This window comes from Habropoda laboriosa, unplaced genomic scaffold, assembly GCF_001263275.1.
Source record: "Habropoda laboriosa isolate 0110345459 unplaced genomic scaffold, ASM126327v1 scaffold102, whole genome shotgun sequence".
Lineage (NCBI taxonomy): Eukaryota > Metazoa > Arthropoda > Insecta > Hymenoptera > Apidae > Habropoda > Habropoda laboriosa.
This window is the reverse complement of record NW_017100262.1, coordinates 1,750,553-1,775,488: the sequence shown is the minus strand read 5'-3', so window position 1 is coordinate 1,775,488 and position 24,936 is coordinate 1,750,553. Positions and strand designations below refer to the sequence as shown.

Genomic DNA, 24,936 nt, shown 5'->3' with positions numbered 1-24,936 from the left:
CTTCCTCTCCTTTCTTTCCCTTTTTTCTCTTTCTCTAACTCTCCATCTCTCTTCCTCTATGTTTCTCTCTTCCTCTAACTCTCCCCCTCTTTTCTCTATCTTTTTCTCTTCCTCTATTTTTCTCTGTTCCTCTAACTCTCCCCCTCTTTGCTCTATCTTTTTCTCTTCCTTTAAGTCTTCCTCTCCTTTCTTTCCCTTTTTTCTCTTTCTCTAACTCTCCATCTCTCTTCCTCTATGTTTCTCTCTTCCTCTAACTCTCCCCCTCTTTTCTCTATCTTTTTCTCTTCCTCTATTTTTCTCTGTTCCTCTAACTCTCCCCCTCTTTGCTCTATCTTTTTCTCTTCCTTTAAGTCTTCCTCTCCTTTCTTTCCCTTTTTTCTCTTTCTCTAACTCTCCATCTCTCTTCCTCTATGTTTCTCTCTTCCTCTAACTCTCCCCCTCTTTTCTCTATCTTTTTCTCTTCCTCTATTTTTCTCTGTTCCTCTAACTCTCCCCCTCTTTGCTCTATCTTTTTCTCTTCCTTTAAGTCTTCCTCTCCTTTCTTTCCCTTTTTTCTCTTTCTCTAACTCTCCATCTCTCTTCCTCTATGTTTCTCTCTTCCTCTAACTCTCCCCCTCTTTTCTCTATCTTTTTCTCTTCCTCTATTTTTCTCTGTTCCTCTAACTCTCCCCCTCTTTGCTCTATCTTTTTCTCTTCCTTTAAGTCTTCCTCTCCTTTCTTTCCCTTTTTTCTCTTTCTCTAACTCTCCATCTCTCTTCCTCTATGTTTCTCTCTTCCTCTAACTCTCCCCCTCTTTTCTCTATCTTTTTCTCTTCCTCTATTTTTCTCTGTTCCTCTAACTCTCCCCCTCTTTGCTCTATCTTTTTCTCTTCCTTTAAGTCTTCCTCTCCTTTCTTTCCCTTTTTTCTCTTTCTCTAACTCTCCATCTCTCTTCCTCTATGTTTCTCTCTTCCTCTAACTCTCCCCCTCTTTTCTCTATCTTTTTCTCTTCCTCTATTTTTCTCTGTTCCTCTAACTCTCCCCCTCTTTGCTCTATCTTTTTCTCTTCCTTTAAGTCTTCCTCTCCTTTCTTTCCCTTTTTTCTCTTTCTCTAACTCTCCATCTCTCTTCCTCTATGTTTCTCTCTTCCTCTAACTCTCCCCCTCTTTTCTCTATCTTTTTCTCTTCCTCTATTTTTCTCTGTTCCTCTAACTCTCCCCCTCTTTGCTCTATCTTTTTCTCTTCCTTTAAGTCTTCCTCTCCTTTCTTTCCCTTTTTTCTCTTTCTCTAACTCTCCATCTCTCTTCCTCTATGTTTCTCTCTTCCTCTAACTCTCCCCCTCTTTTCTCTATCTTTTTCTCTTCCTCTATTTTTCTCTGTTCCTCTAACTCTCCCCCTCTTTGCTCTATCTTTTTCTCTTCCTTTAAGTCTTCCTCTCCTTTCTTTCCCTTTTTTCTCTTTCTCTAACTCTCCATCTCTCTTCCTCTATGTTTCTCTCTTCCTCTAACTCTCCCCCTCTTTTCTCTATCTTTTTCTCTTCCTCTATTTTTCTCTGTTCCTCTAACTCTCCCCCTCTTTGCTCTATCTTTTTCTCTTCCTTTAAGTCTTCCTCTCCTTTCTTTCCCTTTTTTCTCTTTCTCTAACTCTCCATCTCTCTTCCTCTATGTTTCTCTCTTCCTCTAACTCTCCCCCTCTTTTCTCTATCTTTTTCTCTTCCTCTATTTTTCTCTGTTCCTCTAACTCTCCCCCTCTTTGCTCTATCTTTTTCTCTTCCTTTAAGTCTTCCTCTCCTTTCTTTCCCTTTTTTCTCTTTCTCTAACTCTCCATCTCTCTTCCTCTATGTTTCTCTCTTCCTCTAACTCTCCCCCTCTTTTCTCTATCTTTTTCTCTTCCTCTATTTTTCTCTGTTCCTCTAACTCTCCCCCTCTTTGCTCTATCTTTTTCTCTTCCTTTAAGTCTTCCTCTCCTTTCTTTCCCTTTTTTCTCTTTCTCTAACTCTCCATCTCTCTTCCTCTATGTTTCTCTCTTCCTCTAACTCTCCCCCTCTTTTCTCTATCTTTTTCTCTTCCTCTATTTTTCTCTGTTCCTCTAACTCTCCCCCTCTTTGCTCTATCTTTTTCTCTTCCTTTAAGTCTTCCTCTCCTTTCTTTCCCTTTTTTCTCTTTCTCTAACTCTCCATCTCTCTTCCTCTATGTTTCTCTCTTCCTCTAACTCTCCCCCTCTTTTCTCTATCTTTTTCTCTTCCTCTATTTTTCTCTGTTCCTCTAACTCTCCCCCTCTTTGCTCTATCTTTTTCTCTTCCTTTAAGTCTTCCTCTCCTTTCTTTCCCTTTTTTCTCTTTCTCTAACTCTCCATCTCTCTTCCTCTATGTTTCTCTCTTCCTCTAACTCTCCCCCTCTTTTCTCTATCTTTTTCTCTTCCTCTATTTTTCTCTGTTCCTCTAACTCTCCCCCTCTTTGCTCTATCTTTTTCTCTTCCTTTAAGTCTTCCTCTCCTTTCTTTCCCTTTTTTCTCTTTCTCTAACTCTCCATCTCTCTTCCTCTATGTTTCTCTCTTCCTCTAACTCTCCCCCTCTTTTCTCTATCTTTTTCTCTTCCTCTATTTTTCTCTGTTCCTCTAACTCTCCCCCTCTTTGCTCTATCTTTTTCTCTTCCTTTAAGTCTTCCTCTCCTTTCTTTCCCTTTTTTCTCTTTCTCTAACTCTCCATCTCTCTTCCTCTATGTTTCTCTCTTCCTCTAACTCTCCCCCTCTTTTCTCTATCTTTTTCTCTTCCTCTATTTTTCTCTGTTCCTCTAACTCTCCCCCTCTTTGCTCTATCTTTTTCTCTTCCTTTAAGTCTTCCTCTCCTTTCTTTCCCTTTTTTCTCTTTCTCTAACTCTCCATCTCTCTTCCTCTATGTTTCTCTCTTCCTCTAACTCTCCCCCTCTTTTCTCTATCTTTTTCTCTTCCTCTATTTTTCTCTGTTCCTCTAACTCTCCCCCTCTTTGCTCTATCTTTTTCTCTTCCTTTAAGTCTTCCTCTCCTTTCTTTCCCTTTTTTCTCTTTCTCTAACTCTCCATCTCTCTTCCTCTATGTTTCTCTCTTCCTCTAACTCTCCCCCTCTTTTCTCTATCTTTTTCTCTTCCTCTATTTTTCTCTGTTCCTCTAACTCTCCCCCTCTTTGCTCTATCTTTTTCTCTTCCTTTAAGTCTTCCTCTCCTTTCTTTCCCTTTTTTCTCTTTCTCTAACTCTCCATCTCTCTTCCTCTATGTTTCTCTCTTCCTCTAACTCTCCCCCTCTTTTCTCTATCTTTTTCTCTTCCTCTATTTTTCTCTGTTCCTCTAACTCTCCCCCTCTTTGCTCTATCTTTTTCTCTTCCTTTAAGTCTTCCTCTCCTTTCTTTCCCTTTTTTCTCTTTCTCTAACTCTCCATCTCTCTTCCTCTATGTTTCTCTCTTCCTCTAACTCTCCCCCTCTTTTCTCTATCTTTTTCTCTTCCTCTATTTTTCTCTGTTCCTCTAACTCTCCCCCTCTTTGCTCTATCTTTTTCTCTTCCTTTAAGTCTTCCTCTCCTTTCTTTCCCTTTTTTCTCTTTCTCTAACTCTCCATCTCTCTTCCTCTATGTTTCTCTCTTCCTCTAACTCTCCCCCTCTTTTCTCTATCTTTTTCTCTTCCTCTATTTTTCTCTGTTCCTCTAACTCTCCCCCTCTTTGCTCTATCTTTTTCTCTTCCTTTAAGTCTTCCTCTCCTTTCTTTCCCTTTTTTCTCTTTCTCTAACTCTCCATCTCTCTTCCTCTATGTTTCTCTCTTCCTCTAACTCTCCCCCTCTTTTCTCTATCTTTTTCTCTTCCTCTATTTTTCTCTGTTCCTCTAACTCTCCCCCTCTTTGCTCTATCTTTTTCTCTTCCTTTAAGTCTTCCTCTCCTTTCTTTCCCTTTTTTCTCTTTCTCTAACTCTCCATCTCTCTTCCTCTATGTTTCTCTCTTCCTCTAACTCTCCCCCTCTTTTCTCTATCTTTTTCTCTTCCTCTATTTTTCTCTGTTCCTCTAACTCTCCCCCTCTTTGCTCTATCTTTTTCTCTTCCTTTAAGTCTTCCTCTCCTTTCTTTCCCTTTTTTCTCTTTCTCTAACTCTCCATCTCTCTTCCTCTATGTTTCTCTCTTCCTCTAACTCTCCCCCTCTTTTCTCTATCTTTTTCTCTTCCTCTATTTTTCTCTGTTCCTCTAACTCTCCCCCTCTTTGCTCTATCTTTTTCTCTTCCTTTAAGTCTTCCTCTCCTTTCTTTCCCTTTTTTCTCTTTCTCTAACTCTCCATCTCTCTTCCTCTATGTTTCTCTCTTCCTCTAACTCTCCCCCTCTTTTCTCTATCTTTTTCTCTTCCTCTATTTTTCTCTGTTCCTCTAACTCTCCCCCTCTTTGCTCTATCTTTTTCTCTTCCTTTAAGTCTTCCTCTCCTTTCTTTCCCTTTTTTCTCTTTCTCTAACTCTCCATCTCTCTTCCTCTATGTTTCTCTCTTCCTCTAACTCTCCCCCTCTTTTCTCTATCTTTTTCTCTTCCTCTATTTTTCTCTGTTCCTCTAACTCTCCCCCTCTTTGCTCTATCTTTTTCTCTTCCTTTAAGTCTTCCTCTCCTTTCTTTCCCTTTTTTCTCTTTCTCTAACTCTCCATCTCTCTTCCTCTATGTTTCTCTCTTCCTCTAACTCTCCCCCTCTTTTCTCTATCTTTTTCTCTTCCTCTATTTTTCTCTGTTCCTCTAACTCTCCCCCTCTTTGCTCTATCTTTTTCTCTTCCTTTAAGTCTTCCTCTCCTTTCTTTCCCTTTTTTCTCTTTCTCTAACTCTCCATCTCTCTTCCTCTATGTTTCTCTCTTCCTCTAACTCTCCCCCTCTTTTCTCTATCTTTTTCTCTTCCTCTATTTTTCTCTGTTCCTCTAACTCTCCCCCTCTTTGCTCTATCTTTTTCTCTTCCTTTAAGTCTTCCTCTCCTTTCTTTCCCTTTTTTCTCTTTCTCTAACTCTCCATCTCTCTTCCTCTATGTTTCTCTCTTCCTCTAACTCTCCCCCTCTTTTCTCTATCTTTTTCTCTTCCTCTATTTTTCTCTGTTCCTCTAACTCTCCCCCTCTTTGCTCTATCTTTTTCTCTTCCTTTAAGTCTTCCTCTCCTTTCTTTCCCTTTTTTCTCTTTCTCTAACTCTCCATCTCTCTTCCTCTATGTTTCTCTCTTCCTCTAACTCTCCCCCTCTTTTCTCTATCTTTTTCTCTTCCTCTATTTTTCTCTGTTCCTCTAACTCTCCCCCTCTTTGCTCTATCTTTTTCTCTTCCTTTAAGTCTTCCTCTCCTTTCTTTCCCTTTTTTCTCTTTCTCTAACTCTCCATCTCTCTTCCTCTATGTTTCTCTCTTCCTCTAACTCTCCCCCTCTTTTCTCTATCTTTTTCTCTTCCTCTATTTTTCTCTGTTCCTCTAACTCTCCCCCTCTTTGCTCTATCTTTTTCTCTTCCTTTAAGTCTTCCTCTCCTTTCTTTCCCTTTTTTCTCTTTCTCTAACTCTCCATCTCTCTTCCTCTATGTTTCTCTCTTCCTCTAACTCTCCCCCTCTTTTCTCTATCTTTTTCTCTTCCTCTATTTTTCTCTGTTCCTCTAACTCTCCCCCTCTTTGCTCTATCTTTTTCTCTTCCTTTAAGTCTTCCTCTCCTTTCTTTCCCTTTTTTCTCTTTCTCTAACTCTCCATCTCTCTTCCTCTATGTTTCTCTCTTCCTCTAACTCTCCCCCTCTTTTCTCTATCTTTTTCTCTTCCTCTATTTTTCTCTGTTCCTCTAACTCTCCCCCTCTTTGCTCTATCTTTTTCTCTTCCTTTAAGTCTTCCTCTCCTTTCTTTCCCTTTTTTCTCTTTCTCTAACTCTCCATCTCTCTTCCTCTATGTTTCTCTCTTCCTCTAACTCTCCCCCTCTTTTCTCTATCTTTTTCTCTTCCTCTATTTTTCTCTGTTCCTCTAACTCTCCCCCTCTTTGCTCTATCTTTTTCTCTTCCTTTAAGTCTTCCTCTCCTTTCTTTCCCTTTTTTCTCTTTCTCTAACTCTCCATCTCTCTTCCTCTATGTTTCTCTCTTCCTCTAACTCTCCCCCTCTTTTCTCTATCTTTTTCTCTTCCTCTATTTTTCTCTGTTCCTCTAACTCTCCCCCTCTTTGCTCTATCTTTTTCTCTTCCTTTAAGTCTTCCTCTCCTTTCTTTCCCTTTTTTCTCTTTCTCTAACTCTCCATCTCTCTTCCTCTATGTTTCTCTCTTCCTCTAACTCTCCCCCTCTTTTCTCTATCTTTTTCTCTTCCTCTATTTTTCTCTGTTCCTCTAACTCTCCCCCTCTTTGCTCTATCTTTTTCTCTTCCTTTAAGTCTTCCTCTCCTTTCTTTCCCTTTTTTCTCTTTCTCTAACTCTCCATCTCTCTTCCTCTATGTTTCTCTCTTCCTCTAACTCTCCCCCTCTTTTCTCTATCTTTTTCTCTTCCTCTATTTTTCTCTGTTCCTCTAACTCTCCCCCTCTTTGCTCTATCTTTTTCTCTTCCTTTAAGTCTTCCTCTCCTTTCTTTCCCTTTTTTCTCTTTCTCTAACTCTCCATCTCTCTTCCTCTATGTTTCTCTCTTCCTCTAACTCTCCCCCTCTTTTCTCTATCTTTTTCTCTTCCTCTATTTTTCTCTGTTCCTCTAACTCTCCCCCTCTTTGCTCTATCTTTTTCTCTTCCTTTAAGTCTTCCTCTCCTTTCTTTCCCTTTTTTCTCTTTCTCTAACTCTCCATCTCTCTTCCTCTATGTTTCTCTCTTCCTCTAACTCTCCCCCTCTTTTCTCTATCTTTTTCTCTTCCTCTATTTTTCTCTGTTCCTCTAACTCTCCCCCTCTTTGCTCTATCTTTTTCTCTTCCTTTAAGTCTTCCTCTCCTTTCTTTCCCTTTTTTCTCTTTCTCTAACTCTCCATCTCTCTTCCTCTATGTTTCTCTCTTCCTCTAACTCTCCCCCTCTTTTCTCTATCTTTTTCTCTTCCTCTATTTTTCTCTGTTCCTCTAACTCTCCCCCTCTTTGCTCTATCTTTTTCTCTTCCTTTAAGTCTTCCTCTCCTTTCTTTCCCTTTTTTCTCTTTCTCTAACTCTCCATCTCTCTTCCTCTATGTTTCTCTCTTCCTCTAACTCTCCCCCTCTTTTCTCTATCTTTTTCTCTTCCTCTATTTTTCTCTGTTCCTCTAACTCTCCCCCTCTTTGCTCTATCTTTTTCTCTTCCTTTAAGTCTTCCTCTCCTTTCTTTCCCTTTTTTCTCTTTCTCTAACTCTCCATCTCTCTTCCTCTATGTTTCTCTCTTCCTCTAACTCTCCCCCTCTTTTCTCTATCTTTTTCTCTTCCTCTATTTTTCTCTGTTCCTCTAACTCTCCCCCTCTTTGCTCTATCTTTTTCTCTTCCTTTAAGTCTTCCTCTCCTTTCTTTCCCTTTTTTCTCTTTCTCTAACTCTCCATCTCTCTTCCTCTATGTTTCTCTCTTCCTCTAACTCTCCCCCTCTTTTCTCTATCTTTTTCTCTTCCTCTATTTTTCTCTGTTCCTCTAACTCTCCCCCTCTTTGCTCTATCTTTTTCTCTTCCTTTAAGTCTTCCTCTCCTTTCTTTCCCTTTTTTCTCTTTCTCTAACTCTCCATCTCTCTTCCTCTATGTTTCTCTCTTCCTCTAACTCTCCCCCTCTTTTCTCTATCTTTTTCTCTTCCTCTATTTTTCTCTGTTCCTCTAACTCTCCCCCTCTTTGCTCTATCTTTTTCTCTTCCTTTAAGTCTTCCTCTCCTTTCTTTCCCTTTTTTCTCTTTCTCTAACTCTCCATCTCTCTTCCTCTATGTTTCTCTCTTCCTCTAACTCTCCCCCTCTTTTCTCTATCTTTTTCTCTTCCTCTATTTTTCTCTGTTCCTCTAACTCTCCCCCTCTTTGCTCTATCTTTTTCTCTTCCTTTAAGTCTTCCTCTCCTTTCTTTCCCTTTTTTCTCTTTCTCTAACTCTCCATCTCTCTTCCTCTATGTTTCTCTCTTCCTCTAACTCTCCCCCTCTTTTCTCTATCTTTTTCTCTTCCTCTATTTTTCTCTGTTCCTCTAACTCTCCCCCTCTTTGCTCTATCTTTTTCTCTTCCTTTAAGTCTTCCTCTCCTTTCTTTCCCTTTTTTCTCTTTCTCTAACTCTCCATCTCTCTTCCTCTATGTTTCTCTCTTCCTCTAACTCTCCCCCTCTTTTCTCTATCTTTTTCTCTTCCTCTATTTTTCTCTGTTCCTCTAACTCTCCCCCTCTTTGCTCTATCTTTTTCTCTTCCTTTAAGTCTTCCTCTCCTTTCTTTCCCTTTTTTCTCTTTCTCTAACTCTCCATCTCTCTTCCTCTATGTTTCTCTCTTCCTCTAACTCTCCCCCTCTTTTCTCTATCTTTTTCTCTTCCTCTATTTTTCTCTGTTCCTCTAACTCTCCCCCTCTTTGCTCTATCTTTTTCTCTTCCTTTAAGTCTTCCTCTCCTTTCTTTCCCTTTTTTCTCTTTCTCTAACTCTCCATCTCTCTTCCTCTATGTTTCTCTCTTCCTCTAACTCTCCCCCTCTTTTCTCTATCTTTTTCTCTTCCTCTATTTTTCTCTGTTCCTCTAACTCTCCCCCTCTTTGCTCTATCTTTTTCTCTTCCTTTAAGTCTTCCTCTCCTTTCTTTCCCTTTTTTCTCTTTCTCTAACTCTCCATCTCTCTTCCTCTATGTTTCTCTCTTCCTCTAACTCTCCCCCTCTTTTCTCTATCTTTTTCTCTTCCTCTATTTTTCTCTGTTCCTCTAACTCTCCCCCTCTTTGCTCTATCTTTTTCTCTTCCTTTAAGTCTTCCTCTCCTTTCTTTCCCTTTTTTCTCTTTCTCTAACTCTCCATCTCTCTTCCTCTATGTTTCTCTCTTCCTCTAACTCTCCCCCTCTTTTCTCTATCTTTTTCTCTTCCTCTATTTTTCTCTGTTCCTCTAACTCTCCCCCTCTTTGCTCTATCTTTTTCTCTTCCTTTAAGTCTTCCTCTCCTTTCTTTCCCTTTTTTCTCTTTCTCTAACTCTCCATCTCTCTTCCTCTATGTTTCTCTCTTCCTCTAACTCTCCCCCTCTTTTCTCTATCTTTTTCTCTTCCTCTATTTTTCTCTGTTCCTCTAACTCTCCCCCTCTTTGCTCTATCTTTTTCTCTTCCTTTAAGTCTTCCTCTCCTTTCTTTCCCTTTTTTCTCTTTCTCTAACTCTCCATCTCTCTTCCTCTATGTTTCTCTCTTCCTCTAACTCTCCCCCTCTTTTCTCTATCTTTTTCTCTTCCTCTATTTTTCTCTGTTCCTCTAACTCTCCCCCTCTTTGCTCTATCTTTTTCTCTTCCTTTAAGTCTTCCTCTCCTTTCTTTCCCTTTTTTCTCTTTCTCTAACTCTCCATCTCTCTTCCTCTATGTTTCTCTCTTCCTCTAACTCTCCCCCTCTTTTCTCTATCTTTTTCTCTTCCTCTATTTTTCTCTGTTCCTCTAACTCTCCCCCTCTTTGCTCTATCTTTTTCTCTTCCTTTAAGTCTTCCTCTCCTTTCTTTCCCTTTTTTCTCTTTCTCTAACTCTCCATCTCTCTTCCTCTATGTTTCTCTCTTCCTCTAACTCTCCCCCTCTTTTCTCTATCTTTTTCTCTTCCTCTATTTTTCTCTGTTCCTCTAACTCTCCCCCTCTTTGCTCTATCTTTTTCTCTTCCTTTAAGTCTTCCTCTCCTTTCTTTCCCTTTTTTCTCTTTCTCTAACTCTCCATCTCTCTTCCTCTATGTTTCTCTCTTCCTCTAACTCTCCCCCTCTTTTCTCTATCTTTTTCTCTTCCTCTATTTTTCTCTGTTCCTCTAACTCTCCCCCTCTTTGCTCTATCTTTTTCTCTTCCTTTAAGTCTTCCTCTCCTTTCTTTCCCTTTTTTCTCTTTCTCTAACTCTCCATCTCTCTTCCTCTATGTTTCTCTCTTCCTCTAACTCTCCCCCTCTTTTCTCTATCTTTTTCTCTTCCTCTATTTTTCTCTGTTCCTCTAACTCTCCCCCTCTTTGCTCTATCTTTTTCTCTTCCTTTAAGTCTTCCTCTCCTTTCTTTCCCTTTTTTCTCTTTCTCTAACTCTCCATCTCTCTTCCTCTATGTTTCTCTCTTCCTCTAACTCTCCCCCTCTTTTCTCTATCTTTTTCTCTTCCTCTATTTTTCTCTGTTCCTCTAACTCTCCCCCTCTTTGCTCTATCTTTTTCTCTTCCTTTAAGTCTTCCTCTCCTTTCTTTCCCTTTTTTCTCTTTCTCTAACTCTCCATCTCTCTTCCTCTATGTTTCTCTCTTCCTCTAACTCTCCCCCTCTTTTCTCTATCTTTTTCTCTTCCTCTATTTTTCTCTGTTCCTCTAACTCTCCCCCTCTTTGCTCTATCTTTTTCTCTTCCTTTAAGTCTTCCTCTCCTTTCTTTCCCTTTTTTCTCTTTCTCTAACTCTCCATCTCTCTTCCTCTATGTTTCTCTCTTCCTCTAACTCTCCCCCTCTTTTCTCTATCTTTTTCTCTTCCTCTATTTTTCTCTGTTCCTCTAACTCTCCCCCTCTTTGCTCTATCTTTTTCTCTTCCTTTAAGTCTTCCTCTCCTTTCTTTCCCTTTTTTCTCTTTCTCTAACTCTCCATCTCTCTTCCTCTATGTTTCTCTCTTCCTCTAACTCTCCCCCTCTTTTCTCTATCTTTTTCTCTTCCTCTATTTTTCTCTGTTCCTCTAACTCTCCCCCTCTTTGCTCTATCTTTTTCTCTTCCTTTAAGTCTTCCTCTCCTTTCTTTCCCTTTTTTCTCTTTCTCTAACTCTCCATCTCTCTTCCTCTATGTTTCTCTCTTCCTCTAACTCTCCCCCTCTTTTCTCTATCTTTTTCTCTTCCTCTATTTTTCTCTGTTCCTCTAACTCTCCCCCTCTTTGCTCTATCTTTTTCTCTTCCTTTAAGTCTTCCTCTCCTTTCTTTCCCTTTTTTCTCTTTCTCTAACTCTCCATCTCTCTTCCTCTATGTTTCTCTCTTCCTCTAACTCTCCCCCTCTTTTCTCTATCTTTTTCTCTTCCTCTATTTTTCTCTGTTCCTCTAACTCTCCCCCTCTTTGCTCTATCTTTTTCTCTTCCTTTAAGTCTTCCTCTCCTTTCTTTCCCTTTTTTCTCTTTCTCTAACTCTCCATCTCTCTTCCTCTATGTTTCTCTCTTCCTCTAACTCTCCCCCTCTTTTCTCTATCTTTTTCTCTTCCTCTATTTTTCTCTGTTCCTCTAACTCTCCCCCTCTTTGCTCTATCTTTTTCTCTTCCTTTAAGTCTTCCTCTCCTTTCTTTCCCTTTTTTCTCTTTCTCTAACTCTCCATCTCTCTTCCTCTATGTTTCTCTCTTCCTCTAACTCTCCCCCTCTTTTCTCTATCTTTTTCTCTTCCTCTATTTTTCTCTGTTCCTCTAACTCTCCCCCTCTTTGCTCTATCTTTTTCTCTTCCTTTAAGTCTTCCTCTCCTTTCTTTCCCTTTTTTCTCTTTCTCTAACTCTCCATCTCTCTTCCTCTATGTTTCTCTCTTCCTCTAACTCTCCCCCTCTTTTCTCTATCTTTTTCTCTTCCTCTATTTTTCTCTGTTCCTCTAACTCTCCCCCTCTTTGCTCTATCTTTTTCTCTTCCTTTAAGTCTTCCTCTCCTTTCTTTCCCTTTTTTCTCTTTCTCTAACTCTCCATCTCTCTTCCTCTATGTTTCTCTCTTCCTCTAACTCTCCCCCTCTTTTCTCTATCTTTTTCTCTTCCTCTATTTTTCTCTGTTCCTCTAACTCTCCCCCTCTTTGCTCTATCTTTTTCTCTTCCTTTAAGTCTTCCTCTCCTTTCTTTCCCTTTTTTCTCTTTCTCTAACTCTCCATCTCTCTTCCTCTATGTTTCTCTCTTCCTCTAACTCTCCCCCTCTTTTCTCTATCTTTTTCTCTTCCTCTATTTTTCTCTGTTCCTCTAACTCTCCCCCTCTTTGCTCTATCTTTTTCTCTTCCTTTAAGTCTTCCTCTCCTTTCTTTCCCTTTTTTCTCTTTCTCTAACTCTCCATCTCTCTTCCTCTATGTTTCTCTCTTCCTCTAACTCTCCCCCTCTTTTCTCTATCTTTTTCTCTTCCTCTATTTTTCTCTGTTCCTCTAACTCTCCCCCTCTTTGCTCTATCTTTTTCTCTTCCTTTAAGTCTTCCTCTCCTTTCTTTCCCTTTTTTCTCTTTCTCTAACTCTCCATCTCTCTTCCTCTATGTTTCTCTCTTCCTCTAACTCTCCCCCTCTTTTCTCTATCTTTTTCTCTTCCTCTATTTTTCTCTGTTCCTCTAACTCTCCCCCTCTTTGCTCTATCTTTTTCTCTTCCTTTAAGTCTTCCTCTCCTTTCTTTCCCTTTTTTCTCTTTCTCTAACTCTCCATCTCTCTTCCTCTATGTTTCTCTCTTCCTCTAACTCTCCCCCTCTTTTCTCTATCTTTTTCTCTTCCTCTATTTTTCTCTGTTCCTCTAACTCTCCCCCTCTTTGCTCTATCTTTTTCTCTTCCTTTAAGTCTTCCTCTCCTTTCTTTCCCTTTTTTCTCTTTCTCTAACTCTCCATCTCTCTTCCTCTATGTTTCTCTCTTCCTCTAACTCTCCCCCTCTTTTCTCTATCTTTTTCTCTTCCTCTATTTTTCTCTGTTCCTCTAACTCTCCCCCTCTTTGCTCTATCTTTTTCTCTTCCTTTAAGTCTTCCTCTCCTTTCTTTCCCTTTTTTCTCTTTCTCTAACTCTCCATCTCTCTTCCTCTATGTTTCTCTCTTCCTCTAACTCTCCCCCTCTTTTCTCTATCTTTTTCTCTTCCTCTATTTTTCTCTGTTCCTCTAACTCTCCCCCTCTTTGCTCTATCTTTTTCTCTTCCTTTAAGTCTTCCTCTCCTTTCTTTCCCTTTTTTCTCTTTCTCTAACTCTCCATCTCTCTTCCTCTATGTTTCTCTCTTCCTCTAACTCTCCCCCTCTTTTCTCTATCTTTTTCTCTTCCTCTATTTTTCTCTGTTCCTCTAACTCTCCCCCTCTTTGCTCTATCTTTTTCTCTTCCTTTAAGTCTTCCTCTCCTTTCTTTCCCTTTTTTCTCTTTCTCTAACTCTCCATCTCTCTTCCTCTATGTTTCTCTCTTCCTCTAACTCTCCCCCTCTTTTCTCTATCTTTTTCTCTTCCTCTATTTTTCTCTGTTCCTCTAACTCTCCCCCTCTTTGCTCTATCTTTTTCTCTTCCTTTAAGTCTTCCTCTCCTTTCTTTCCCTTTTTTCTCTTTCTCTAACTCTCCATCTCTCTTCCTCTATGTTTCTCTCTTCCTCTAACTCTCCCCCTCTTTTCTCTATCTTTTTCTCTTCCTCTATTTTTCTCTGTTCCTCTAACTCTCCCCCTCTTTGCTCTATCTTTTTCTCTTCCTTTAAGTCTTCCTCTCCTTTCTTTCCCTTTTTTCTCTTTCTCTAACTCTCCATCTCTCTTCCTCTATGTTTCTCTCTTCCTCTAACTCTCCCCCTCTTTTCTCTATCTTTTTCTCTTCCTCTATTTTTCTCTGTTCCTCTAACTCTCCCCCTCTTTGCTCTATCTTTTTCTCTTCCTTTAAGTCTTCCTCTCCTTTCTTTCCCTTTTTTCTCTTTCTCTAACTCTCCATCTCTCTTCCTCTATGTTTCTCTCTTCCTCTAACTCTCCCCCTCTTTTCTCTATCTTTTTCTCTTCCTCTATTTTTCTCTGTTCCTCTAACTCTCCCCCTCTTTGCTCTATCTTTTTCTCTTCCTTTAAGTCTTCCTCTCCTTTCTTTCCCTTTTTTCTCTTTCTCTAACTCTCCATCTCTCTTCCTCTATGTTTCTCTCTTCCTCTAACTCTCCCCCTCTTTTCTCTATCTTTTTCTCTTCCTCTATTTTTCTCTGTTCCTCTAACTCTCCCCCTCTTTGCTCTATCTTTTTCTCTTCCTTTAAGTCTTCCTCTCCTTTCTTTCCCTTTTTTCTCTTTCTCTAACTCTCCATCTCTCTTCCTCTATGTTTCTCTCTTCCTCTAACTCTCCCCCTCTTTTCTCTATCTTTTTCTCTTCCTCTATTTTTCTCTGTTCCTCTAACTCTCCCCCTCTTTGCTCTATCTTTTTCTCTTCCTTTAAGTCTTCCTCTCCTTTCTTTCCCTTTTTTCTCTTTCTCTAACTCTCCATCTCTCTTCCTCTATGTTTCTCTCTTCCTCTAACTCTCCCCCTCTTTTCTCTATCTTTTTCTCTTCCTCTATTTTTCTCTGTTCCTCTAACTCTCCCCCTCTTTGCTCTATCTTTTTCTCTTCCTTTAAGTCTTCCTCTCCTTTCTTTCCCTTTTTTCTCTTTCTCTAACTCTCCATCTCTCTTCCTCTATGTTTCTCTCTTCCTCTAACTCTCCCCCTCTTTTCTCTATCTTTTTCTCTTCCTCTATTTTTCTCTGTTCCTCTAACTCTCCCCCTCTTTGCTCTATCTTTTTCTCTTCCTTTAAGTCTTCCTCTCCTTTCTTTCCCTTTTTTCTCTTTCTCTAACTCTCCATCTCTCTTCCTCTATGTTTCTCTCTTCCTCTAACTCTCCCCCTCTTTTCTCTATCTTTTTCTCTTCCTCTATTTTTCTCTGTTCCTCTAACTCTCCCCCTCTTTGCTCTATCTTTTTCTCTTCCTTTAAGTCTTCCTCTCCTTTCTTTCCCTTTTTTCTCTTTCTCTAACTCTCCATCTCTCTTCCTCTATGTTTCTCTCTTCCTCTAACTCTCCCCCTCTTTTCTCTATCTTTTTCTCTTCCTCTATTTTTCTCTGTTCCTCTAACTCTCCCCCTCTTTGCTCTATCTTTTTCTCTTCCTTTAAGTCTTCCTCTCCTTTCTTTCCCTTTTTTCTCTTTCTCTAACTCTCCATCTCTCTTCCTCTATGTTTCTCTCTTCCTCTAACTCTCCCCCTCTTTTCTCTATCTTTTTCTCTTCCTCTATTTTTCTCTGTTCCTCTAACTCTCCCCCTCTTTGCTCTATCTTTTTCTCTTCCTTTAAGTCTTCCTCTCCTTTCTTTCCCTTTTTTCTCTTTCTCTAACTCTCCATCTCTCTTCCTCTATGTTTCTCTCTTCCTCTAACTCTCCCCCTCTTTTCTCTATCTTTTTCTCTTCCTCTATTTTTCTCTGTTCCTCTAACTCTCCCCCTCTTTGCTCTATCTTTTTCTCTTCCTTTAAGTCTTCCTCTCCTTTCTTTCCCTTTTTTCTCTTTCTCTAACTCTCCATCTCTCTTCCTCTATGTTTCTCTCTTCCTCTAACTCTCCCCCTCTTTTCTCTATCTTTTTCTCTTCCTCTATTTTTCTCTGTTCCTCTAACTCTCCCCCTCTTTGCTCTATCTTTTTCTCTTCCTTTAAGTCTTCCTCTCCTTTCTTTCCCTTTTTTCTCTTTCTCTAACTCTCCATCTCTCTTCCTCTATGTTTCTCTCTTCCTCTAACTCTCCCCCTCTTTTCTCTATCTTTTTCTCTTCCTCTATTTTTCTCTGTTCCTCTAACTCTCCCCCTCTTTGCTCTATCTTTTTCTCTTCCTTTAAGTCTTCCTCTCCTTTCTTTCCCTTTTTTCTCTTTCTCTAACTCTCCATCTCTCTTCCTCTATGTTTCTCTCTTCCTCTAACTCTCCCCCTCTTTTCTCTATCTTTTTCTCTTCCTCTATTTTTCTCTGTTCCTCTAACTCTCCCCCTCTTTGCTCTATCTTTTTCTCTTCCTTTAAGTCTTCCTCTCCTTTCTTTCCCTTTTTTCTCTTTCTCTAACTCTCCATCTCTCTTCCTCTATGTTTCTCTCTTCCTCTAACTCTCCCCCTCTTTTCTCTATCTTTTTCTCTTCCTCTATTTTTCTCTGTTCCTCTAACTCTCCCCCTCTTTGCTCTATCTTTTTCTCTTCCTTTAAGTCTTCCTCTCCTTTCTTTCCCTTTTTTCTCTTTCTCTAACTCTCCATCTCTCTTCCTCTATGTTTCTCTCTTCCTCTAACTCTCCCCCTCTTTTCTCTATCTTTTTCTCTTCCTCTATTTTTCTCTGTTCCTCTAACTCTCCCCCTCTTTGCTCTATCTTTTTCTCTTCCTTTAAGTCTTCCTCTCCTTTCTTTCCCTTTTTTCTCTTTCTCTAACTCTCCATCTCTCTTCCTCTATGTTTCTCTCTTCCTCTAACTCTCCCCCTCTTTTCTCTATCTTTTTCTCTTCCTCTATTTTTCTCTGTTCCTCTAACTCTCCCCCTCTTTGCTCTATCTTTTTCTCTTCCTTTAAGTCTTCCTCTCCTTTCTTTCCCTTTTTTCTCTTTCTCTAACTCTCCATCTCTCTTCCTCTATGTTTCTCTCTTCCTCTAACTCTCCCCCTCTTTTCTCTATCTTTTTCTCTTCCTCTATTTTTCTCTGTTCCTCTAACTCTCCCCCTCTTTGCTCTATCTTTTTCTCTTCCTTTAAGTCTTCCTCTCCTTTCTTTCCCTTTTTTCTCTTTCTCTAACTCTCCATCTCTCTTCCTCTATGTTTCTCTCTTCCTCTAACTCTCCCCCTCTTTTCTCTATCTTTTTCTCTTCCTCTATTTTTCTCTGTTCCTCTAACTCTCCCCCTCTTTGCTCTATCTTTTTCTCTTCCTTTAAGTCTTCCTCTCCTTTCTTTCCCTTTTTTCTCTTTCTCTAACTCTCCATCTCTCTTCCTCTATGTTTCTCTCTTCCTCTAACTCTCCCCCTCTTTTCTCTATCTTTTTCTCTTCCTCTATTTTTCTCTGTTCCTCTAACTCTCCCCCTCTTTGCTCTATCTTTTTCTCTTCCTTTAAGTCTTCCTCTCCTTTCTTTCCCTTTTTTCTCTTTCTCTAACTCTCCATCTCTCTTCCTCTATTTTTCTCTCTTCCTCTAACTCTCCCCCTCTTTTCTCTATCTTTTTCTCTTCCTTTAAGTCTTCCTCTCTTTTCTCCCCCTTTTTTCTCTCTTTCTCTCTCTGCTTCTCCGTTTCTCTTCCTTTAAGTCTTCCTCTCCTTTCTTTCCCTTTTTTCTCTTTCTCTAACTCTCCATCTCTCTTCCTCTATTTTTCTCTCTTCCTCTAACTCTCCCCCTCTTTTCTCTATCTTTTTCTCTTCCTTTAAGTCTTCCTCTCTTTTCTCCCCCTTTTTTCTGTCTTTCTCTCTCTGCTTCTCCGTCTCTCTCTCTCTCTCTGGACGAATAATAAATCGTGCTGATCGGTTCGGCGAAATTGCTGAAGTTGGAGCAGCGAGGAATCTCGAGAGGGTTACAGTGCGGTAATTGAAAGAGGTAGATAACAGTCATCTAAGACCGCAATTTTCCACTTTCTGGATTGCGTAGAAACTTTTTCAAAAATCGAACAAGTATTTAAGACTCGAATAACTGCTCTCGTTCGAGGAATCCTCAAGGGAGCCACGAGTCCTAAAGACATAGGAGTGCCGAGGAAATCTGGCAAGGCTTCCGGAAGTCCTGAAGATGTACATGCAGGTGTACATATTCGGAGCAACTTGCGCAGATTTCGTAAGTCTAGAAGGTACGAAGATTCTCGTGGGAATTGAGGATTCTGTGGTATGAAGGGCGAAGTATTCCATCTGATCCCAGGTGATCCATTTAGTATCATAGTCGGGGAGATTCCGAGTGGCAGTAGGTTAGTAACGAGCTAAGAATGAAGAGGCTGCGTCTGGATCGTAGAGTTTCGCTTTCGTTGCAATTATCTCACTATTAGGAATTCCGAATTTTTCAGAGAATTTTCCAAGAGCTATGTGAACTTTAAGTTAACACGAAGAAACTAAGAACTTTTCGACACTCGAGTAATCACTTGAACGACCAGTTCGCAAATTATCAAACATTTCGTATTATTTCATGTCTTCAGTGACAAAATAATCATTCGAAGAAACACCTATAGTCGTTCAATTTTGGCCATTTTTTTATTAAATAAAATACTGAAGTTACAGTCGAATATTCCATTCCTCGATCTTCAGTGATAAAATAATTATTCGAAGAAAACAGAGGAATATGTAGCTCACCTGTAGTCGCTGAATTTTGGCCATTTTTCATTTGAAAAAATACCCAAGTACCAGTCGAATATTCGTTTCCTCAATCTTCGTATTAAACGACCAAATAAAAAATTCTGTCTTCGGTGATAAAGTAATTACTCAATAAAAAAAAACATTGCACATGCATGGTTACTGAATTTTGGCCATTTTTCGTTAGAAGAACCACCCAAGTAACGATCGAATATTCTTTTCCTCCATCTTCACACCGAACGTCCCAAAAGTAAGTTATTTCTTGAACAACAACAAAAAATGCAATATACACGTAACTTATGGTCCCCGAAACCTGACCATTTTTCATTACAAAAACGAGCAACGATCGAACGTTCTTTCCCGCCGTCTAAGATAAAAGTGTCATCCCTCGGACCTTGTATCTTGTCTGATAAATGTGCTCTCGTGTTACTCGATTCCATTTTGTCTTTTCGGCCAACTGACAGTCAATTGACACTTGTGACGTTCGGTACACAGTGTGTTAACGGTGTTCTCAGTGTCTACGAGCCAAGTATGCCTGGCACGTTCCACCGGAGACTAACGTTTCCAACGCTTTTTACCCCGCCATCGACCCGACCACTCGACTTCCTCCTCCCCCCTCTTTCTTTGTCGCTTCTTATTTCTTTTTTTTCGCTCGCGTTCTTTGCACCTTCGCTCCGGAGGAGATTTATTGCCTCGCGCCGTCCATCCCGAGTTGCGGAACGGATTGAACGGAAAAATACGAGGTTGACGAGCTTCCGGCTGGATTTCTCTAATATGCATCCCGGCCAATTTCACGCTACTTGCTTTCCATGCATTTCGTGGGAATAAAATTTGGAAAAAACACTCTCGCGCCCTTTCTCGATACCGTGCTTTCTCTCGAGAGAAGCGAAGCTGGCGAACGCTCGTTCGGTGCGAGGTGAAGGAGACGAAGATTGCTTGTCACGCTCGATTTATTGTTAAAGGTTGAAATGAACCCTTTCGTTACTATTGGCTTAATTTAAGTTCCTGCCTTAGTTTAATGTTTAATGTTTATCCTTTACGCACTTCCATCTTGGTTTGGTAAACAGAATTTTTAAACGACACGGCCAAAATGAGAAATTTTGCGGTTGTGGTTAAAGATTTACCCTCAGTCACCCACGTTACGCGTTAAAATCTGCTGCAGCGAAAGGGTCAAGAAGAAGATGCGATATTGAGCTTTGTGGCTGAAGAAGTTGGTAGCTTGTGTGTGGAAGAAATAGAAAAAAGGACTAAAAAATTGTAAAACTAGTCCTTTGAAACTCGCAAAATATCCTGGTCGACACGTGTGCGTCCGAGTCTCTCGAGACTCGAAGAAAAAGCACAGAGAAAAATTGAAAGATAAAAGGTAAAAAATTGTGGAAAGTGAAAGTTTCGAGAAACCAGAAAACCTTGAAAATATCATCGTCGACACGTATGCGTCCAAGTCTCTCCAAACTCAAAGAAAAAACAGAGAAAGATGAAAAGAAAAATGGCAAAAAATTGTGAAAAGTGAAAATTTTTGGAAAAAAACCTTGAAAATATCCTGTCAAGGACATCGCGATAGTGACGTAAATGTTTCCAATTTCCTTCTCCACACACTTGACACCATCAAAATTGGAAAAGAACGAAATCTCCATCTTTTATAAAACCAGCAAGAAATCATTCTGCCTTTGAAGAAGAAGTAGAAGCATACGCGAATATGTTTTATTCATCGTGCTCTTTATTTCTCTGGACAAGGAGAAGACGTTGACGGAAAAGCTGGCACAATGCGTGTATCCCGTATGAATTGGAAAAATCACGAAGGCTGTTTCGCTCCGCGCGACGATTTATGGCCGCATGATGCGTTTCCATTGAAATTTGATTAACGACCGTGTGTACGGGAAGGCAAGATCGCTGGATTCGTTCCTGTACCATCATTTGGCGGCAATATTCGCGGGCAGGAAGATTGATTCGATTCGATTCACCGACCTAACGTCTAAGAGCTTCCCTCTCTTTCTCTTTTCCTATTCGAGACTTCCAATTGTTTCTCCGAAAGGATAAATTGTCCACGGTAGAACTCCTCTGGAGAAAATCTTCGTTAATTGTACGCAGCCAAATAAAACGGGTTAAATTGCAGGAATAAAAACATCGAAGTAAGCAAGCATCGTGTTTCTCCGTTGAAATTCCACCTTGGAAATCGTATTTATTTCAGCGTTTCCTCGGCTTAATCACCGGAAATTTCGTCCCCCTTTGGCGGAGTTTGTCAAAGAAAAACGCCGTCGGTAAAGTGGAGAGTTGTTTCATAACAAAACGCTAATAAATTACGCAAGAAGTCGCGGTGCTTTTACGCGGTGCCACGAGACGGACTGAAGGGAGAAAGAGACGCGCGTATGTTGGAGGGAAGGTTGGAAAAAGTTGGCAAGAATTCTCGCTCGTGTTTGGGGAAAATGTACCCGAAGGAAAATAATTCCGGTTTACCAACAGCCTGCGCCGTATAATTTTCATTTCTTCCTTTCCTTGTTTCACTCTCGCATCTTTTATGCCTGACGAATTAAACCGCGGAGCCCTTTCTTCGCCACGCGCGAATACCTGGTTGTCGCGATGAATTCCACCTTTGGACGAGGTGAACGCCGTAACTGGGTCGAAATAAACGTGGCCGTCTTATGAAAACGGAAGAAATCTTCAGAGAGAAGGTTTTCACTCGGTTGGAAAATGTTTAGAAGTTTTCTGTGGTGGAGGGTGTGTGACCTTGAGCTGCTGCAGAATCGGCACAGGCTATAGCTTGCGTACGGTCACTTATCACGAGCTTAAACAACCTTATTAATGGGAATTTTGGAACGAAACTTTACAGTCTTAAGGATGTAGGTTTTCTAAACACTTTAGAGATAATAACTTTCACTTGAAATCTTTGTGAAGTTGATTTTTAACGTGTTAAACCGATCTTTGCAGCAGATTTTCAACCGAGGCCGCAAAATCTTCTATTTCGGCGTTTTTAAGTTTTCTGAAAAATTGAAAAGCGCGCCCTTTCGAAAATTAAGGCGGAATTACGCAAAGGTCAAACATTAGAAACTAAATTGGCGCCAGTAGAAACGCCTATAGGCGCGAATATTTTCGTGACACACTCAAGTCCTTAAAAACGAGTTCTCCATTATTGTGGACAGCCTTTAATTTGCTGAACAAACAAGCACACACGCTTCTCCGTGGAACGTACGTCGCAAATTGAACTCGTGGAGCAATTAAATTAGATTGAAGCAGGAACAAGTATTCTTAACAAGTCCACGAGGCACGCGTATCTCGAATATCGATCTCCGGCGATGAAGATACAACGCGGAGGAAGTGTTTTCGTCCGGCGTTAAATTTCCCAATGATAATTCGTGTTTACACGCGGCGGCGGCGGCTCCGCATAATTAGTTTGCTCGGCGTAATTCCGCGGCCGTTACTTCTCTCAAACGAAATTCGCACGCGGAGGCCGGAGTAATTTCGCAATTTTCGGATCGTAGACCAGAGTCGTCGGACGCGAAGTCTGACTCGTATTTAAGCCTCCGTTCTCCACTCGGGAGAGTCGAGGCGCCCCGATGGCCTCCTTCGACGGTCGTAAAGTAGTATCAGAGAGGAGAGGATGGAAAGTTAGCACGGTCCTCTGATAGAGTTAGACGTGATTTGAATAACGGTGAGGTGAAAGCCTTCGAAATTCCACATTTTTACATCCTCGATTTATCACACCGAGACCGCGGACAACTTTCTCTCTCGATTATTCCCAGGAAATTGGGAAACATATTTTTTACGCTAGCTTCTCTGTTCTTCTTCGCAAGATTCTGGAGTTTTTTAAACTTCAGACTTTGGTTTTACGGTTCATCGAGATCGCAGGAGGCTTTTCTTCGTATTATCTTTAAATACTAGAAATTGTTGAAATTAATATAAATATGGAGAAATACTTTTTGCCTTACTTTTTCTTCTATTCTTTGAGAAGATTCTGGAACTTTTTAAACTTCAGAGTTTTATCTCGCTGCTTATTGAGATCGCAGAAGGCCTTTCTTCGTTTATCTTCCAACGCGAGAAATTGTTGAAATTAACATAAATACAGAAAAATATTGCGTTACTTTAGAAATTTCTGCGAACTTTTTTAATTTCAAATTTCTATTCAAGTTAACTATTTTCGCTCATTTTCAAATACAGAAGCCTTATTTTTCCCTCGTTCTCGAGACGATAGATTTTTCAATACTTAAGGAGTTCGAGTAAACCATATTCGATCCCAAATCTACTGACCCAGAGGCGAGTTTCCATTGGCTCGTATTTACGGGTAGCCGGGCTGTTCTTCACCTCTTCGATACTCCATCGTGTAATTACGTTGGACGCCCACACACACACACACACACATATACAGAGAACGTAGGAGGTTTAAAAGTTTAAAAGGTTACTCTGGCCTGAAGTTCACAAGGCTCGTTAACGATTTTATTACAATTACATACCCCTGATCACTTACCTGTCTCGCTGTAGATACCTGAAACTTTTTATTGGAAGAGCCGCCGATAGTAAAGTAAGTTACTTTTTGTAGCCTCGGGGCGGGTTCTCGGGAGAAAAATTAGGCGCGAAGGAGCTAGGTCGCTGGTTTTAAACCGACGTTCTGATGGAATTGAAGAATGTATATGAAAAAGTACTTTTGAATTTTGTTAGTTGTGTTAGTTGGACGGGGTATAAGAATCACAGAGTTTAAGAGAGTTGCAGTAAAAATATAGAAATAGGATTCTGTTTGGGTGTTTTTATTCAAATTGCGAATTTAATTTTGCTAATTGGAGAATTGCTGGTCATTGAGGAATTGAAGGAAATTATATAGTACAGTATTTCTTTCTGTACAGAATAATTCAACTTCGATTGTGGCACCACTTTCGTTAATTAGGAAAATGTTGACAATTACCGAAGAGAACAAAATTTAAAAAGTTTTTTTTAAATATAAAAATCATGTTAATTTTATTAATTCGAAAGATATCGACGGAAAATTTAAATTATCAGAATCATATTAATTGTTCGGTCCCGAGCACCGCGACGCAGGACCGGCAGGACGAGTGCGTAGCCGAGCCGCATGGCATCAGCGGAACCGTGTTACAATGTCGCGATAAGGCCTTCGACAAAGGGATCCCGCGAGGGACCGAAGCGGAACCGCGGTGCCGCGGCGAGGGGGCTCGAGTGTTTCTTCGTCTTGAGGGGACTCGCGTTGAGTCTCCTGTGTCGCATGGGCCGCCAAAAGCGATGATCGCTGGACGTCTTCCGGATCGCGTCGCACTTACCACCGCCACGTCGGGTGTGGACGGCTCCGTGCTATAAAGCACGGAGGTTTTCACCCTCGAGAGACATTCTATTGAGAACACGCCTAGAAATACATTAATCGTTTAGTTCGAGAACCTGTTGATTGCTTTCCTCTAAATAAGACTCGCCCTGCCGCGAGTCAGCGTTTCCAAGCGTCGAAGAGTTACGAAAATCGTACTAATTTTATTAATTCGAGAAATGTCGACAGAAAGTTTAAAAAAATTACCAAAATCGTACTAATTGTATTCATTCGAGAAATATCGGCAGAAAGTTAAAAAAAATTACCAATATCATATTAATTTCACTAACTCGAAAAATATCGACAAAAGAACTTCAAAAATTACAAAAATCGTACTAATTTTATTAATTCGAGAAATGTCGACAGAAAGTTTAAAAAAATTACCAAAATCGTACTAATTGTATTCATTCGAGAAATATCGGCAGAAAGTTAAAAAAAATTACCAATATCATATTAATTTCACTAACTCGAAAAATATCGACAAAAGAACTTCAAAAATTACAAAAATCGTACTAATTTTATTAATTCGAGAAATGTCGACAGAAAGTTTAAAAAAATTACCAAAATCGTACTAATTTTATTCATTCGAGAAATATCGGCAGAAAGTTAAAAAAAATTACCAATATCATATTAATTTCACTAATTCGAAAAATATCGACAAAAGAATTTCAAAAATTACCAAAATCGTACTAATTTTATTAATTCGAGAAATATCGGCAGAAAGTTAAAAAAAATTACCAATATCATATTAATTTCACTAATTCGAAAAATATCGACAAAAGAACTTCAAAAATTACAAAAATCGTACTAATTTTATTAATTCGAGAAATGTCGACAGAAAGTTTAAAAAAATTACCTGAATCGTATTAATTTCACTAATTCGAAAAATATCGACAAAAGAATTTCAAAAATTACAAAAATCATACTTGGTTCTTATGCTTTTTACGCAAAGAATTTCTGTGAAATTGTAGAAACCGTTGAGAGCCACTGAGAGAGGACTCTAGAAACTCTAGAGCAGCATCCGGTTTGTTTCAGCGGGACAATTTCGGGCGTGGAATTCATTCGCCCTCTTTCACGGTGTCGCGCGACGCGTGCTTTTTTCAGTCAGTTTCCGGAAACTTTAATTAAAGCTGCTTTGTTAGTCCCGGCAGAGTTAGATGAAACTTTCGAAATTTTGATGGGACCGCGAAACATAATTCCGCGCTAGGGCCAGTTAAAGTTCACCGCCCCTCGGTAAAGTTTTACAAGCTTGCAGCTTTTCGTCGTTTGTCGAAATAGTTCCCTTCGAAACCTGCTGTAGGTTTATGCTCACTGGACGTATAACAGTTTCGTTATACCTCTTTAGAAGAAATGAGAAGCGTTCGTAAATTCAGGGATAAATTTATCATACCTAAATTAACAGAATACCTATAATTAATTGTTACATCTAATTTATCATACCGTAATTAGCAAAGTACCTATAAATCGGCAAATATAATAGTAATGAAAATTATTGTACCCAATTTATTGCACCTGGATTAGTAGAATACCTGTAATAAATTATTATACCTAAATTAGCAGAATACCTATAATTAATTATTACACCTAATTTGTTATACCTAAATTAGCAAATATAATAATAATAAAAATTATTATACCCAATTTATTGTACCTGGATTAGTAGAATACCTGAAATAAATTATTACACCTAATTTATTATATCTGAGTTAG

The 24,936-nt window shown here is 39.7% G+C and overlaps 1 protein-coding gene across 1 annotated transcript in view; it reads left to right on the top strand.

Annotated features, from left to right (window-relative positions):
* Window positions 1-24,936, top strand: part of LOC108572850 (bromodomain-containing protein 7) — a 173,356-nt gene that overhangs the window by 74,844 nt on the left and 73,576 nt on the right. The window contains exon 4 of the mRNA XM_017935168.1: window positions 17,299-17,390. Coding sequence (XP_017790657.1) covers window positions 17,299-17,390 — 92 coding nt within the window. The remainder of the gene's footprint in view (window positions 1-17,298; window positions 17,391-24,936) is intronic.